The 17,275-nt window shown below is 32.9% G+C and overlaps 3 protein-coding genes across 4 annotated transcripts in view; 2 read left to right on the top strand and 1 right to left on the bottom strand.

The window, feature by feature from the left end:
- The window catches only part of LOC119829448 (C3 and PZP-like alpha-2-macroglobulin domain-containing protein 8), a 6,981-nt gene extending 5,291 nt beyond the window's left edge, over nt 1-1,690 (top strand). For both annotated transcript variants that reach the window (XM_038351949.1, XM_038351947.1), the window contains 2 exons: nt 494-768; nt 1,258-1,690. In XM_038351949.1, the coding sequence (XP_038207877.1) occupies nt 494-768; nt 1,258-1,485 (503 nt within the window). In that variant the 3' untranslated portion in view covers nt 1,486-1,690. The remainder of the gene's footprint in view (nt 1-493; nt 769-1,257) is intronic.
- A 1,041-nt stretch (nt 1,691-2,731) lies between these two features.
- On the bottom strand, nt 2,732-8,833 carry LOC119829382. Its single transcript, XM_038351853.1, has 10 exons — nt 8,663-8,833; nt 8,430-8,584; nt 7,985-8,252; nt 7,419-7,666; nt 6,942-7,250; nt 5,142-5,235; nt 4,920-5,053; nt 4,039-4,303; nt 3,609-3,844; nt 2,732-3,414 (listed from the first exon to the last, which is right to left on the bottom strand). The coding sequence occupies exons 1-10, from the start codon at nt 8,673-8,675 to the stop codon at nt 3,091-3,093; spliced, it is 2,046 nt and encodes a 681-aa protein (XP_038207781.1). The 5' UTR covers nt 8,676-8,833; the 3' UTR covers nt 2,732-3,090.
- A 591-nt stretch (nt 8,834-9,424) lies between these two features.
- LOC119829614 lies at nt 9,425-16,928 on the top strand. Its single transcript, XM_038352218.1, has 5 exons — nt 9,425-9,587; nt 9,666-9,802; nt 15,215-15,467; nt 15,764-15,999; nt 16,374-16,928. The coding sequence occupies exons 1-5, from the start codon at nt 9,572-9,574 to the stop codon at nt 16,749-16,751; spliced, it is 1,020 nt and encodes a 339-aa protein (XP_038208146.1). The 5' UTR covers nt 9,425-9,571; the 3' UTR covers nt 16,752-16,928.
- Nucleotides 16,929-17,275: the final 347 nt, after the last annotated feature.

Below are 17,275 nucleotides of genomic sequence, written 5' to 3'. Positions count from 1 at the left end.
GAAAAATTCATTACATGAGTAATGATGGGAATAATTATATCAAGGATAGGAATGATCATATTACGACTGATAAGGTCACACATATATTATACAACATACTTACCTTTAAGTTGACATAGCACGTTTTCAAATAAGAACCGCACGGCAAGCAATTTTTTTTATCTGTTCTATGCTACCGACATTGAAATTTCTAACTGCCCGATCTCATAAAGCTTGTAACATATGTTTCATACTTAGAGAACATATCCATACTTCATAACCCGTTTAAAAATACCACGCTACGTCACAGGAGCGCGGGAACTTAAACTTTCGTTCACGTTACCATGTACATAAAACGCAATTTGATGGTTTAAGTAGTATGGGTACGTTTTCTTAACTTATACTTCCGTTTATTTTTGTTTGCATTCTTGCATCTTGTATCCTTAATCCTTATGTATCACAAATATGATTCGATATTTTATTATTTTATTAACGAATAACCTTCGAATTCTAGTGCCTCCATCTGCTCCAGCAGCCGCGGCTTTATACAGTCCCCCTCCCGGTTACCCAGGCGTCGCGCCCGTTGGTGGAGCTGGCGTGTGGGTGGACGCTAATTCCGGCCAAGTACCCCCTGGTGCCGTCGTCGGTGGCCAAGACTGCTCTGGCGAACCTCTATACGTAGCTAGAGCACAACACGAAGGTGCAATGCTTCCTGGCAAAGTGGTATCTTCACACGGATGCGCGTATGTGCCTTGGGGTGGACAGGAACACGGAAAGCCTGAATATCAAGTACGTAAAACTCATGTTGTATCAAATTTACATGTTAAGTAATTATAAATGAGATAAGTTAATCAGCCGCATCACACGTTCTTAATGAATTTTATCGTCATTTTAGTATGTTGTGTTATCTCGTTTATAATGGTGAAACTATAAGTTCATTATCTTGTTTAACAAAAGAGTGTCTAGATGAATAATTAATGGTTGTGTGTAATGGTGATAGTGTTGTTTTATCTTTGAAAGAATGTTTACAACATAACATATAAGTATCAATCTCTACTAATAAACGGATAAAACCGATTTTGAAAAAAAAATTGGTATTAAGATAGTTTGAGGTCTGAGAAAGAACATAGGATAGGTTTTATTCCGGAAATCTCACGTTTTCCTTTGACAACATGGTCGATGACCCAATAGTAATCCTAGTATACAAAAGTGTCTAATCTTTTACAGCATTGTAATATGAAAAAATTGTAACCAGTTATTCATTATCATTTTTTGTAGGTTCTGGTCGGTGGACCTGGCAACTGGGTACCTACCAGCGGCTCCAACATTCCCCCAGGAGCATTCCCCGGAGGTGAGACTGAAGACGGTGAGCCTCTCTTCATTGGCAGGGTGCGCCATGAAGGCAGCATCACCACCGGCAAGGTGCAACAATCCCACGGTGTATGCTACATCTCTTTCGCCGGACAAGAACTTGGTTTCCCTGATTACGAAGTCCTGGTCGCCTAAGCAGCTTCAAGTAGAAGAAAGTTATTAATTCGCGCCTAATCCAGCTGAAGAGCTTGTTAATGCAATTATTACAAATAATAAGACTTAAATTACCTATGTACATTTTTCACGCTATTTTATAAATTATTTATTACGGGATGTATGCATCAGCATTATACGTACGTAGTCATCACTGAGTATATTTTAAATAAATTGTTGTGACAAAGTTTTGTTTTATTTCTGATACACATGCAACATACCTCTTTCTTAATATTGAGTTTGGGCACAGATAACATAATACTATACTAGTAGTAGTTGCTTTCGGATACCTCCTCTTAATGCGCTTGTCTTTACAGCTCTTGAAACTATATTCCAAATGTCACCCATTTCTTTATCGGACGAAAATTTTAAATTCACCAATTTCAAATAATTTACTAATTATATATATTTTTACTAATAATACCTAAAATATTTTTTTCGTGATTCCAGAGATATGCTACACCCCGGTTGAAATCGACCGCTAGAATAATAAAGTCTTAGCTATTTTTTATGTCTATACAAAACTGAATGCGAATCGTAGAATCATACTCAAAAAGTCGCACATTATTATTTTATTATCATCATCATATGCAGATGACGAATAATGTATCTAAAATTACTATTAGTCAGCAAAGGCACAGAAAATATATATTGGTACCTTCTTAAAGGTTTAATCTATACATACATAATATAATCAAATAGTAACCAGATGATTTCAGTGCATTAACTATTTAAAAATTAAAGTAATAAATGAACTATTTAAAAATAAAGTGAATAAAGTTTTTTATAGACTCCAAAACAATAGCTAAAATTTTTTCTGTTTGTCTGTTTGTACGTGCGTCAATCACATAAAAACTACTGGAAGTATTGACATACATAATTCTATTTGTTCATAGACCAATGTTACGTTCAACTTGTAGGCTGTAGGAAAAAGCAGTAAATAAATTCGCAAATATGTAAGTAAATTAGGAGTCATTGGCTGTCCAATGACTTCTAATTTACTAAGAATCTGTATTCTAGATTGATAGGATCTTTAAAAAGTATTATACGCATCTAAAGTCATAAATAATGTTATACTGCCTCTTGTCCGATAATCCAAAGAGTACAAATGTTGAAAACAACCAGAGAAAAGCCGCGGTCGGAGAGTAATAAATACAAAAAAATTCAGACATAATTTAATTTATTTATTGTTTATTAAATAATATATTAAACATTCTTATCATCACAGTTAAAATTAAACAAATCACCTTACATCTAAGTCTTTATAATATTGAATTCTTCGCTGACAAAAAATTCAATCATAATACAATTTTATATAGACACGAAATTCTAGAGTATCTACTCTCCGTCGTTATAAGTATTACAACAGATAACATAATACTATACTAGGTATTCTAAGACTTTGATATCTAATATCGTTAGTCCGACTCGTACTCTTTTTTTACATATTACCAGAATCCAAATATAAACAAGTCATTTTTTGTTGTTTTAAACGCACCAATTAAATGTAAGAGGAGTATGATGGTCTGTTGGATAACAGACAAACGCCATGTTTTTATCTTATGTATCGTGGGCAAAGCTTGCAGCTTAGTCAAAATCATCATCAGAATACGATTCGGAAGCAACGTCAAACTCGACAGTACGATAATATTTATCAGTTATATATTTGTTGGAGTGGGGTTGGATTAAAATTTCAAATTCGCTTATTGCTACTTCATCTCCTTGATATGGAATATAGCAGACTTTATGTGACGCTTGTACTTTTCCTGGTATAATAACGCCTTGATGACTCGCCCGTCCAACGTAAAGCACTTCAGAATTGTAGCCTTCCGAGTAGCCCGCTTCTACCGCCTCTACGGGTATTCTGTTGTACTTTGATTTAACCCATGTTAAGTTATATCCACAAAGAACCTAAAGGCAAAAGAACTAAGTCAGTGACTTATAACAAACCAATTTTTTTTTTAATATCTATAGATGATTTCAAGTTCAAAATTTGTTTATTTATTGATTTGAAGTTATTTTGTTTCTATTACAAAACATGCTTTAGTGAAAATGAAATTAAAGTGTCTATTGCAAAAAACAAACAATGTGAAAACAATACTTACATCAAATTCAGATTTCTCATGAGACTGGCCACCCCAAGATATAAAACCAAGGCCCAAGGATGGTACAAATTTGCCAGGTGTCAGAGAACCCCTATGTTTAGATCGGATTATATACAGGAATTCATTTTCATATCCTCCTATAAATGAATCATCAGGCAATTGGATATCAGCAGACACCCAATGAGCTTTGCCTGAATTGAATTCTACAGACAGTGGCTTTTCAATTGATGGTGGCACTACAATTAAAGGCAAGATAAAAAGTTGTGAAGTGCAAAATTACTGTATAAGTATTTTTTGGATATATCATCAATTGGATAATAACAAATTTTAAAAATGTTTCCAATTAATTACTCTTCATTTAGAATTATTATATGAAATTTGTTCAACTAGACATACAAAGCAAAAGGTTACAATGGCATGCAATACTCACACAACAATTTCCATTGTACTGAAGTTCCAAAACCAGAAAATGTGACATATTTTATATTGTCCAATACAATATGGGATTTAGTGGCAATCGCTACTGGATTGCCAACAACACCTAGTTTTAATGCATCATTACTCCATAATAGCCAAAACTGCTTGTACTCATTTGCAGATAATACATTTGGTATATAGGCAATATTGTGGTTATCTCCATCATCCTCTTCATCGCTGGCTTTTATCCAAGTCCTACCCTCGCGTGCAATATAAACCTATTTAAAAAATTATAAATACATAATAATTTTCGAACAAAAATGTAGCTTTTTACACCTTAAATAATAATTAAAAGATTATTTAAAAGAAACAGGAGTTCGTGGGAGTCGAGCACGCTTCGGCACGAATTGGGCCAGCTAGCACCGGGGAAGTACCACACCCCCACAGAAAACCGGCGTGAAATAGTGGCATGCCACTGTGTTTCGTACGGTGAGTGGGGGAGCCGGAGGCCCATTTCCTTTTCCTCACCCGTCCTAGTCCATTCCTTCTTTCCAGTCGTTAATCCTTTCCTTTTCCCTTACCCCATAAAAGCAGGCAGCGCATTCACAGAGGGACTTACACCTTTGCGAATGTTTATGGGCGGTGGTGATCGCTTTACATCTGGCGAACCACCAGCTCAGCTGCCCGCTATGACATAAAAAAAAAAAAAAAAAAAAAAAACAAGCAATAAACTTTGATGAGACTTGTGTTGTGTATATTTAACATATAAAATATTTTAAATGTAATACTGCAGGTATTAAAATTATCTGATAACAAGATAAACAATTACTTAAATAGGCAGATATTTAAAAAAAAAAACAAAAGAATTTGTTGAAAATACACAAGATTTCCTACCCAATAGTTGCAGTGATACTTTAGTTTCTTAGATATTCCAATAGCAGCACCACCTCGAGATTTAATGTGCAATATCAAACCACTTCCAGATAATTTGTATGAAACGTTTTGGTGTGATGGTAGAGTAGTAAATTCTTGAAAAATGCAAAATAAATTACTCAATGCCTCAAAAGTTCGTTTGTTATATTACATAAAATGCCCAATAGTAAATTATTATCATACCAACAATTTCACCCATGGTTTCCTTAAACAAACAATTTCTTATAACAATGTAGCCAATTGAATGAATGCAATACTTAGAGATATCTTTATTGATTTACACCATTAAGGTGTCACTTAAATTATGACATTGATTCGAAAATCTAAATATCTGTTTATTTATTGATATTATGTTGGATTATTTGACTAATCACTGAAGTGGGTAAACAATTACGTATGACGTAGGAAGGTAATTACTAATTATTAATTGTTATGATTCACCGATTCACATCAATAACATAAAAATTATTTTCTGTCATTTATAATTCAGGTGACAGTGACAACTATAATATGTACATTTTTTATTTGTTTTTGTCCATGGATACTTAAGTTCTAATTTTCCTTCTAGGGAAGCGCGCTCCATCTTAGACCACATCTCAGCTTACCATCAGGCGAGATCGTGGTCAAGCGCTTCCCTATCATGAACAAAAAAAAAAAAAGTTCTTCAGTAGTAACAACGTGCAGAGTATTGAACAAATATCAACTGAACCCTATAGGAGAGCATATTATATCACCATAATATTATCTTTTTATTATGTTAGCGTATCAACTTATCCTTCTCAAACAACTGATTATCCGACTATTCTTTGAAAAGATATCTGTTTGTATCAAAGAGTAGTATAATAATACGGGTAGTCTGTATGTTGTAAGTACAATACTTTAGTAGCCATGGCCCATGAATCGTTGATACGTTCGAGAGGCATATGTTTATTTTTTATGTAAATTTTAACGTTTGAAAGTAAATGTTATTGGCTGTTGAAAGGTTTGTTGAAGTTTACTTATATATAATTTGTGAGATCTTAACAAATAGAAACACGCTAGCAAACGACGAAATAATATCAAACCTGAATAAAAAAATTGAAATTGACGGATATATACCTGCAGACAGACAAAGCAATCGAAGATCATTTAAGCAAATATGACCGAACGTTGATGACCAGTTTTTAGAATAGAACTAGAAGAAGAATAGTATATTTCCTCTGATTCTGAAGATTCTGCTGCTAAACTGGCTTGGTCCTGTGAGTCGCGGTTAAAAAACGAGCCGAGGGAGAGAGGTAACGTGGAGGAGATTTGTCCCTTTCTAATCGGGTAACCATGAGACGTTTTCTATATAATTTCAAACTTGTCGTTATTTTGCGTGAGTTATTCTAATAGGTACTAGCACACTTTCAGTACCTAGTATTTCCTTATGTATTGAATATTAATTCTCATGGGTTGACTTGAAATATTTAGTTAGTAGTAGTTTTAGCTATTTATTCTTGAGAAATTTTTCAACGCTATAAAACTAAAAATTAAAATATTCATTCTTATTAACATTGATAAAAAAATGTATTTCTCTGTAAGTGTTTAAAATGTAATCTATAGAGAAATAAATGTATATAACTGTAAAAGATAAATATTGCAAAAAAGCAACCCTGTCGTCTAAAATAAAAAGAAAACTCATAGTTTAAATGACGTACAAATAACAGCTTCAATATTGTATCCTATCCTATCTTCTAATATTATAAACGAGAAAGATTGTAAGTTTGGAGGATGTATGTATAGATGTTTATTACTCTTTCACGCAAATTCTACTGAAGCGATTGCAATGAAATTTGGTATGTAGATAGCTGGACAAGTGAAATAACACATAGGCATAAAAAGTTTATCCTTATATTCTTACGTTATACGTGGGGCGAAATATCTGAAAAACGATTTAAGAATGAAACATGAATGATTTTTTAAAATGTATTTGTCCATAAATTAACGAAATAGAACGATTTAATATATACAGGTTTGATTAGGGCTCTTAAGATTTACTTTACACTCTTTTATACATGGATACCCCCTAGGTTTTAAACTCATATCAACTAGAATCTCATATTCATATTTTTCTACTTCTTCACCTTTGTAAGGCAAGTAGCATGTCTTATACAGCATATGAACTTTTCCAACTACCAAGTTTCCATCAATCATAGCTCTGCCAATGTATAGAGGTTCATTCCTCACTTCAGAAGTACCAGCAACAAAGGCATTTTCTGGTATATCATTATTTTGACACTTGACCCATTTTGCATTATAACCACACAGTATCTAAAAAGATAAAAAAATTACTTGTTAACATTGTTTATAAACCTTCATGCATAAAAATATAAATCATAAGAATAGTAATAGAACATTACATTCTACATTACCACCTCTTAAAAGAAAAAGATATCTGACAAAATCTCTTTAATTTTTTGTTATTTTAACAGGTATTACCTGAAAGTTTCGCTTTTCATGCGCTTGTCCACCCCAAGCTACAAAAGCTCTCCCAAGTGAAGGTACATATTTTCCCGGACATAAAGAACCTGCATACATAGCTCTTGCCACATATAAGGGGTTGCCTTCAAAGCCTCCAATAAATGCATCTAATGGGAGCTGATTATTTTCAATACCAACCCAATGTAATTTGCCATCCACTATATCAGGATTACTGTTGACAAGCGATTTGAACATCCGTGGAGATTCTTAAAACATGTTTTTTTTCATCAAACACCATATAACAACACAATAAATTAATATAATGTGAGGAAAATAAAAAAAGTGTGTTAAAAATAATGAAACTGAAACTGAAAAGGTTTTGATGACTTGATGACATAAAAAATAGTCTGTTTAACATTAGATTTACTTAAAATTTTTAGCTCAGCTATAAACATTTATAATATGGGTTCAATTAAATTTTTTGTTAATGCCAATTTTGCTTTGTACAATATAATATGGGTTATTTTCTCTCGTAAATGATTAAACTTGAATATTTTTGGGTATAAAAACAATAACAACAATACCTTCAACCCTCCAATCAATTTTGTATGTTGTTTTAAATTTTATATATCCAATAAAACTTTCAGCAGCTTTCCCACCAGTTATGTTGCGAGGATAAACAAAAAATGGTTTTTCATTCATAACACCCATAGATATCTCTTGATCATGCCAGGTAATCCACAAATGCAACGGCTCATTAGTATCAATCACATGACTTGGTAGTGGTAGACTTGTAGTAACCTTTTCTAATGTTGTTATATATGCTGTTCTTGTTACATAATTTAGAAGTATCTGAAATTATTTTAAAACTGGCCAGTCATCAAATATTACAAAAGTATTCGTAGATAATACAGATTGATCTTTAGGAAAAGAATATATGATTTTATTCAGTAACAACATACCTATATAAAGTCATTTATAAATAAGTTGGACTGTATCTTGTAAATATAAATAACTTGATTAACTTACTTCGTATAGATCTTCATGTGGACAATTTTTACTGATTAGATAAATAGCAGGATTTTCCTCATGATGTGTTAAGTTAACATTTGGATGTAACTGAAATTTAATTCCGCCACTGTCGCTTTTATATAACTTATAAGGAATTTGCACTGAAAAACAAACTACAAAAAAAATCATTAAATAATTTGTATCTCTAATTAAACAATAAATTTAAGATAATTTTTTTTATAAAACCATACCATCGGATTTCATTTTAAAAAGTTATCAATCAACTGTAAATTAAATATTACTCATTAAGTTTCACAATATGTTAGCATTGCACACGATTTTCCATATTAAAAAATAAACAGGAAAATATGTATGTACCTAACAAACTGCGAGACAGACACAGAGTAAGTAAGTACCGAGGTAACATTAATGTTTAATAAACTACTGAATACTGACAGTGACAACTGTTCTTTTATATACTTCGTGATGATTGTCTCTAAGATTATAATAACCGTTAGATATTAACTCGTACGATTATTAACTTATAAAAATAATGCGGTAATAAAATAATAATATTAACCGGTGAATAAAAAAATTACTGTTTTTTTTTACTTTGCTTACGGGATTTATTTTTTTACATGGCATCGCACATTTCATTTTTAAACAAAAGCAAATAAAATATTTTTCAAAGACTTGTAACTAGTTCTTATTCTGTGCACTCAACGTGACGCGTTGTTTGTGTTCACACTAGCATATTATATTTGTTGCACGCTGATTCACTCAATCAGAGGCGTGCGTACTAGTACTGTACAGTATTATAATATCTGTGGTACGAGTATAGTTTATGCTATTCGTGGTAATAATATGTAGTATATTACTTACTAGCCGTATTATTATACTATTCTTTGTTACTTACTCTGTGAGATTCACACTCTTTCTTGACGTTTTCCGTCAAGAAAATCGGTGCATGTTGACAGTTGAACAAAGAGTAGTACATATACGGGTAGTGAACATAGATTATACACTTAAATACTGGTAGTTCATTTTACCTAGTTCTTAATCTGTGGTTCATATTTACGCCGTACGCGCCCTATATAAGTATTAGTATATAGCTTGTTTATATATACTCTAGTGTAGACTGTTGACTATATTTGTTAATAATGGGAGATTTAATTGGTAAGTTTGTCTTTTTGTTCATTATCTATTATGTATACTTTCGTAGATGCAACACTAATATTAAATAATAAATTTCAGAATTTACCTCACAACCTCACAATAAAATTATATTTCACAAGTTTGCGAGTAATTCTTTATCATTTTCCGTTAAATCTTTTGGGAATGCCAACATTGGACTGGCGGAGAAACCTGATAATACCCATTTGCACCACTGGGTAAGACAATTTCGTAATAATGTGTCACATTTTCCTTGTTATGATATCTCCCAATATTTAAACTCTAAAAATATGTCTATATCAGTGTTTATAATTAAAACCCTGATTTAGAAATACTATAATTTTACATAAGTATACTCAAAAATGAAATACATAGTACAAAAACATTATTGTCTTGCATGCATTTATTTTGAATGTAAAATTTTTTAACTTTTATATTTTAATAAATAATTAATAACGACTTCTAATAAAATACTGTAAGCAAATTACCTAAAGTAATACAAAATATTAGTACATTCAAATCATATTTATTTCTAACGTTTTAAACACATTACTCGCATTACATATATTTTATATTTTATTTTATAATCTCTATTAAACTATACATTACTAATTTATGTAGCACTTCACAAATCCTTTTCACAATCCCAACCACCTCCTCCAAAAACCCATTTCATTTCATTTGTTTTTCGACGCCTCTTTATTTCTTTTTAAATTCACGTTGGCCGCTACGCTGCCAGTTGTAGTCTATTACGATGTTGCCAACACGGCCATTCTGCAAGGCGTCAGCCCCGGACGCCCCACGAGTCTAGGTAAAATGCTGCAATCAGAAATTAACTTAAATACATGAATTAGACTGAATATTATTGTAACTTGTTGATCATAGTATTCGTTCTACTATTTCACATTACCGACTTATAACCTCAGACTTACATTACTCACTCTTAAAGAGCATTTCGCTACACTTAAGAAGAGTCGGTCTGTTCTGTCGGCTTACCAAGAAACATGTATCACTTAAAGAGCTTTTCGCATCACTTAAGTGTGTAGCTTAAAACATTGCATTACACGTGGCTTCACAACCATTTATGCAATTTTAGTTTGTATCTTAAAACATTGCATTTTACCTGGCCTCGCAACCATTATGCAATTTTAGTTTCACTTATCAAAACAATACGGTATTTAATATACCTTGCCAACACGGTACGGTTCTTTTTTTTTTTTTTATTCTAAATCCCAATCATGGATTCGGATCCAAGGTTTCATATTTTCCGCTGCAGCTACTCCTGTATAATGTTTATTATTTCTTTCTCCTCCTCTTAAATCAGTCACTTCATAACGATCATTTCCTATTACCCTCTTGACTTGGAACGGGCCTTTATATGATGGCATAAGCTTTTTACTTAGACCATCATTAGTTTTGTTTAAAATTTTAACTAATACAAGGTCACCCTTTTCGTAAACTTTGGCTTTAGTTCGAGATTTGTCGAAGTTTTCTTTCTGTTTTTCCGCATTGGCTTTAATATTCAAATCAACATCTCTTCGTAAATCCGACACATCTATAATATCCTCACTATCAGGCATCAAAAAATCCGTATCGGTTCTCAACCGATATCCAAAAAACACTTCACTTGGCACGGCATTTGTGGTTTTATGTATGGTACTATTAAGGCCTTGTTGTAAAGATTTTATACATTGATCCCAACAATCATCTGTAGTATTAGCACCTAAAGTTCTCATAGCATCTAGAATTGTCCTATTAAACCTTTCTACCTGGCCATTCGAACGTGGCATACCGGTAGCTATTACGTGTAACCTTATGTTTTTATTAGTACAAAAAGCAGTAAATTCTTTAGAGGTAAAAGCAGTACCGGCGTCTGTTATTATACGTTTAGGATTACCGAAAGTTTTTGATATTTTGTCTAATTCTTTAATTACTTGGGAAGATTTAGTGGAGCGAACAGCGGATATGAAAACAAACTTGGTGAAAGCATCTACGATTACTAGAAGATATTTATTTTTCTGTTTAGTTTCAATAAATGGTCCCAAGTGGTCCAAATGCAAAGTGTGAAATGGTTGTGCGTATTTAGGTAAGGGATACAACTGACCTTCTTTGGGGCCTCCCTTATTTTTAAAGTAAATACAATTTAAGCAATTCTTTATGTACTTTTTAACCCTGTATCTCAACCTAGGGAACCAATAACTATGCTGAACACGCTCAACCGTCTTATCCACAGAAAAGTGACCAATATCGTCGTGGTTACTTTTTATAATTTGCCAAATACAGGCTTTAGGAACTACCCATCGACGACCTTGGTTCGTTCTTCTATAGAGTTTATTACCTAATAAATCGTATTTATCAAAAACATCCTTATTTTCATCGGCTTCTCCTGATTCTAAAATTTGTTTTATTTTGACTATGTTACTATCTTGTAATTGAACTGAAAGTAGCCAATCAGCTTCGGTAATGGACATAACTAATTCACTCTCATTACTATACCCAATATTAACGGGGTTGCGACTCAAAGCATCGACATGCTGCATACGCGTCCCTTCCCTATGGACTATTTCGAAAGAAAATTCTTGAGTAGAAAGAACCCATCGAGCAATTCGAGGAATTATATCTTTCTTTGTGAGGGCATGACGCACGGCACTACAATCGGTCACAATCTTAAATGGAGAACCCAATAAATACAATCGAAATTTTTGTAATGAACAAACAATAGCCAGAAGCTCTAGCTCGAAAGAGTGTAATCTTTTCTCGTCATCCGTTGTTTGTCGGCTGTAATAGAAAACCGGTTTTTCGTTATCGTCTATCAACTGCATGAGTATGCCTGCGACACCTTCCCTACTGGCATCGGTATAGAGAACACTCTCTCTAGAAGGATCGAAGATCATAAGAATACTATCCGATGTTAACTTTTCTTTCAATATTTGAAAAGCATGTTCATGAGTGTCTTCCCACTTCCAAGTCGAATCTTTTTTTAGAAGTTTTGTTAATGGTGCCGAAAGCATTGCACAATTTTTGATAAATTTTCTGAAATAACTTATCAGCCCTAGAAACTGTCTAAGTTGATGCACGGACTTAGGAGTGGGGAAACACTTAACAGCTTCTAACTTTTTCTCGTTAGGCATTACGTGATTAGGTATAATTTTGTAGCCAAGAAATTCAATCTCACTTTTAAAGAAATGGCACTTTTTTAAATTCAAAGTTAAACCTGAATTTTGGAAAATTTTTAATACCTGTTCTAGTAAATCTAAATTTTGTTCTACCGTCTGCGTAACCAAGTAACAGTCATCAAGGTAAATGATTACATTACTAAATCTTAAATTACCTAAAACTTTATTCATTAACTTTTGAAAGCAAGATGGTGCGTTCACTAATCCAAATGGCATTCTCAAAAACTCATAGTGACCGTCTTCCGTTATAAACGCGGTCTTTTCAATTGATTTTTGTTCCTGACTCATCTTAATTTGGTAGTACCCACTTTTTAAGTCTAAACTCGTAAAACACCGGTTACCTTGGAGCCTGTCAATCAAATCGTCTATTCGGGGCATTGGGTATTTAACTTTAGTAGTTATTTTATTTAGTAAACGATAATCGATACATAGACGCTTCTCACCGTTTTTCTTATTTACTAAAAGTGCTGGACTAGCGTAACATGAGTTACTGTTTTGTATTATTTTATTCGCCAATAGTTCGTCAACAATTTGTCTTATAACCTGTCTATCAGTGTGTGAGGATCTAAAAGGTTTACATTCTATGGGACGAGGGTCAGTTACCTCTATGACCATTTCGTAATCCTTGACCTTACCTAGCTCTGCCACACTATTTGCAATACACTGAGAGTATTTATTCAATAATTTTAATAACTCATCATGATGAGAGTCAGTATCAACGTCGGTATGGGTTATTTTATAACATTTTTCTGTCAAATTATAAGCATAATCAAAACGTAACACGTCCCCTACACGTGAATAAATTAAGTCAGATCGTTCCGTAAAATTTCTGCCAATTAGAATACTACACCCTGATAATTCATCAATGACATAAAATTCTATTTTATCAACACTAACCGAATCAATTTCCAACGATACACATATAAATCTATTAACCTGCTTCGTTGCGTGATTAGAAAATCCCTGTAAATTAATTGGAATAGGTAATTCAAAATAATTTAATTTCGCACTATTAACTAAGGATTCGGAAATAAGCGAGCAACTGCTACCTGTATCTATGAAAGCATCATGAACCAAAATAGAATTAATTTTAACTGATTTCACAAATTTATTACGAGTGTTTTCGCATGACACTAATTTTATTTCTAGTTCCGACTTATATTCCTTCTTTACGGCGTTTTTATGAAAACACGAAGATTCCAAGTGACCGCGTCTACCACAAAAGTTACACTTATTGACATCACATTGAATCCTCCTGTGATTGCCACCACAAGAATAACACTTAATCACTTTTTGATCATTAGATATATAATTCGATGGGGCGAGCTGATTCGGGTTTTTATTATGTGACACATTCCTACTTGTGGAGGGAATGGAGGTAGGACGAGATTGGAGTGGTTTTTGCTGCGTTTCACGAAAACTTGTAACTAAGTTCTTAGATTTGAATAAACGACTATGCAGAAAACTAGCTAACTGTTCACATGATTGGAAACTATTTGTTTCGATATTGCTATCACCAATATTTCCTAGAATTATTGAAATAATGTCTTTATCCGAAAAATTTAGATTTAAACGATCAATTCGACATTTTTGATCAAAATAAAATTCATACAATGATTGATTTTCTAACGGTTTTTTATCTATAATTATTTTTAGCAATTCAAACATATTCCTTTGAATTTGAAAGCTATTTGAGAGTCTTTTGCGCCAAGTAAACCATTTCCACAACGGCCAGCTATCATCAGTACGTAATAATGAATCGTACCAAACTTTGGCCGAACCTTTCAATTTATTTAATGCCTGATATCGGATCATTTCGTCAGACCATGAGAAGGTAAGCGCATATGACCGTATAATGTTCAGCCATGCATCAATATCGTCCGATATTGGGTCAAACTCAGGTATCATATTGAATAAAGCATGATTATAGTGACTTGTAGGAGTAGCTGAGGGTACCTTGTCTTGTCGACTTTTACTTTTACTATTTTCCTTCCTTTTACGATATTTCCGCCGACGCGGCGGAGTGCGGACGCTTGCACTACTACTCGCCGAGCTATCACTACTGGACGTACTCGTAGCTTTATTGCGTCTTTTCTTATTACCCATAATGGACGTAGGCTTGTCACTTCTGATGTAAGCAAATTACCTAAAGTAATACAAAATATTAGTACATTCAAATCATATTTATTTCTAACGTTTTAAACACATTACTCGCATTACATATATTTTATATTTTATTTTATAATCTCTATTAAACTATACATTACTAATTTATGTAGCACTTCACAAATCCTTTTCACAATCCCAACCACCTCCTCCAAAAACCCATTTCATTTCATTTGTTTTTCGACGCCTCTTTATTTCTTTTTAAATTCACGTTGGCCGCTACGCTGCCAGTTGTAGTCTATTACGATGTTGCCAACAATACTTATTTTCTCTGTAATTGAACTTCAGGTGTACATAGGAAGAAATGGAAAAACTGGCATTAAAGAATATGACGAAATCGTAGCCGAAGTTGCTACGCCTAACATAATAAATCGTAATGGATACAAAAAGTTTTGGCTATCATGGTATGATAATAAAATACAATTAGGAAAATATGGAGAATCTGAAGCAATAGTTTCAAAGAATGTAAAGACAACTAATTTAGAGTATGTAACATTTACAGTGGTTGATCAACAAAATGCTGTAGATTGGAAATTAGTATGTATGTAAAGAAGAAATATTATTTGAATTTAATATCTTTATATGTTACAACACCAAGTTATTCTCAAATATCTCCTTTGTTGTTTGACAGCAATTTAAATTAAATTGTATATAAGAAATTTGGTAAAGCACCTTACATTTTGTTTAAAATACTATAAATCAAAAATTAAATACCTGAACTCTAAAATACTGTAAACCCAAAATTAATGAGCTCTTGGTGTCCAATGGGAGATCATGAAATCTCCCATGACAGTATGTAATATTATTTCTAGATAATACATATTTTTAATATTTCAGTACCACCCAGTATTGAAAGACCTACTTTAAAACCAATTGAAGGGGGTAAACCATATTGGGTGCCTTATGATGGTCTGATACCATATGGAGCTATGATCGGTGGCTATGAAAATGAATTCTTATACATAATTAGAGCTCCGCATGCTGGATCATTAACACCAGGAAAATTTGTACCATCTACGGGATGTGGTTTTGTATCTTGGGGTGGATATATGCATTTAAAAACTGATTTTGAGGTAAATGTTTTATGATTGAAAAGAACTTTTTTTTGTAATAGTATCGACAATGTAGCTGGAGGGTCGCCTGATGGTAAGTGCTACCACCGCCCGTGAATATTTAAAGAAACATAAATGGAATGCTGTCTTAAAATTGGAAAGGGATATCACCTCTACGGTCTTTACCACAGATCAGTATCTACAACAAATCTGCTAATGATTGGTATAACGGAAAGAGGTGACACCCACACTCTATGACTTAGTTATGTATACTCTAAGGGTATACCTATTAGTATTCACATTCTCCATTTCCGTAATATGAATAAATATAAAGTATAAAAAACAAGATATATAGTTTGTACCCTAGATAAAATTGAATAAATGTAATTTTTCAGATGCTTTGTGCATATGACTGTATTTGGGAACCGACAAAAGATGATATAATACCAGCAGGGGCTATACAAGGAGGATATACCGAACATGATGGTACCGAAAAAATGTATGTAGGTAGAGCCGAATGCGATGGTCACGTTATACCGGGAAAAGTACCTCCATCTTATAGTGTATGTTTCTTTCCATATAATGATGCCGAGGTTGCAAAAAGTCACTTCGAAATACTTGTCGCACCTTTCTCTAGTCCGAGATGTAATAATAGATTGCCTCGAAATTCATCAAAATTTGGATCTTACCCTCAAAATACAGAATCAAGTTCAGACGATGATAATGATGATGATGATAATCATGATGAAAATGATGATTTTGGTCTTGGTTAGAAGTAGACTGCTAATATATTTTGTTATAAACAGTTTTTTTTTAACCTAAGATTAAAGTTTTGAAACAGGTTTGTTATTGAAATATTATTTGACAGTGTGAAAAGATGTATATCTAGTTGAGATGTGATATATTGTGAATATATTTGTTATAACGCTATTAAGTTAAAATATAATAATGCATATTTTTAACGTAATATTTATTTTATTCCTCTTCTCCCAATTTAATATCTGGTCAGGTAAGTTAAAATGTGATTAATGCGCGGATCGTTGGATATCGTGCATTCTTAGAAAGGTGAAGCTTATATAAAATGTGCCATGCTGCCCAAGGTGTAAAATTTTAAATTAACTTGTTAAATGTTCTTAACTGAAACAAATATCATTAATAAATAGCTTTGAAAATTTCATGGACATCAAATCTTTGTGCAGGTTTTGTTAGCAGATCCCTACAATATTTCTCCTTCGATTGAGACATACCCAACTAAGAGTTGCTAGAATTTGTAAGATTTTTTCGTGTTATAATTGCC

This window comes from Zerene cesonia, chromosome 10 (genome assembly GCF_012273895.1).
Source record: "Zerene cesonia ecotype Mississippi chromosome 10, Zerene_cesonia_1.1, whole genome shotgun sequence".
In the NCBI taxonomy this organism is placed as follows: Eukaryota; Metazoa; Arthropoda; class Insecta; order Lepidoptera; family Pieridae; genus Zerene; species Zerene cesonia.
This window is presented reverse-complemented; position numbering and strand designations above follow the sequence as displayed.

What these genes read in the sequence shown, in the direction of transcription:
- LOC119829382 (XM_038351853.1), bottom strand. An exon ending in CTAATCAAACCTGTATATAT is followed by an intron (nt 5,236 to 6,941) that starts TAAATCGTTCTA and finishes TTAATGGTGTAA; the next exon opens with ATCAATAAAGATATCTCTAA. An exon ending in AACCATGGGTGAAATTGTTG is followed by an intron (nt 5,054 to 5,141) that starts GTATGATAATAA and finishes GCATTTTTCAAG; the next exon opens with AATTTACTACTCTACCATCA.
- LOC119829614 (XM_038352218.1), top strand. An exon ending in ATACCCATTTGCACCACTGG is followed by an intron (nt 9,803 to 15,214) that starts GTAAGACAATTT and finishes ATTGAACTTCAG; the next exon opens with GTGTACATAGGAAGAAATGG. An exon ending in ATTTAAAAACTGATTTTGAG is followed by an intron (nt 16,000 to 16,373) that starts GTAAATGTTTTA and finishes GTAATTTTTCAG; the next exon opens with ATGCTTTGTGCATATGACTG.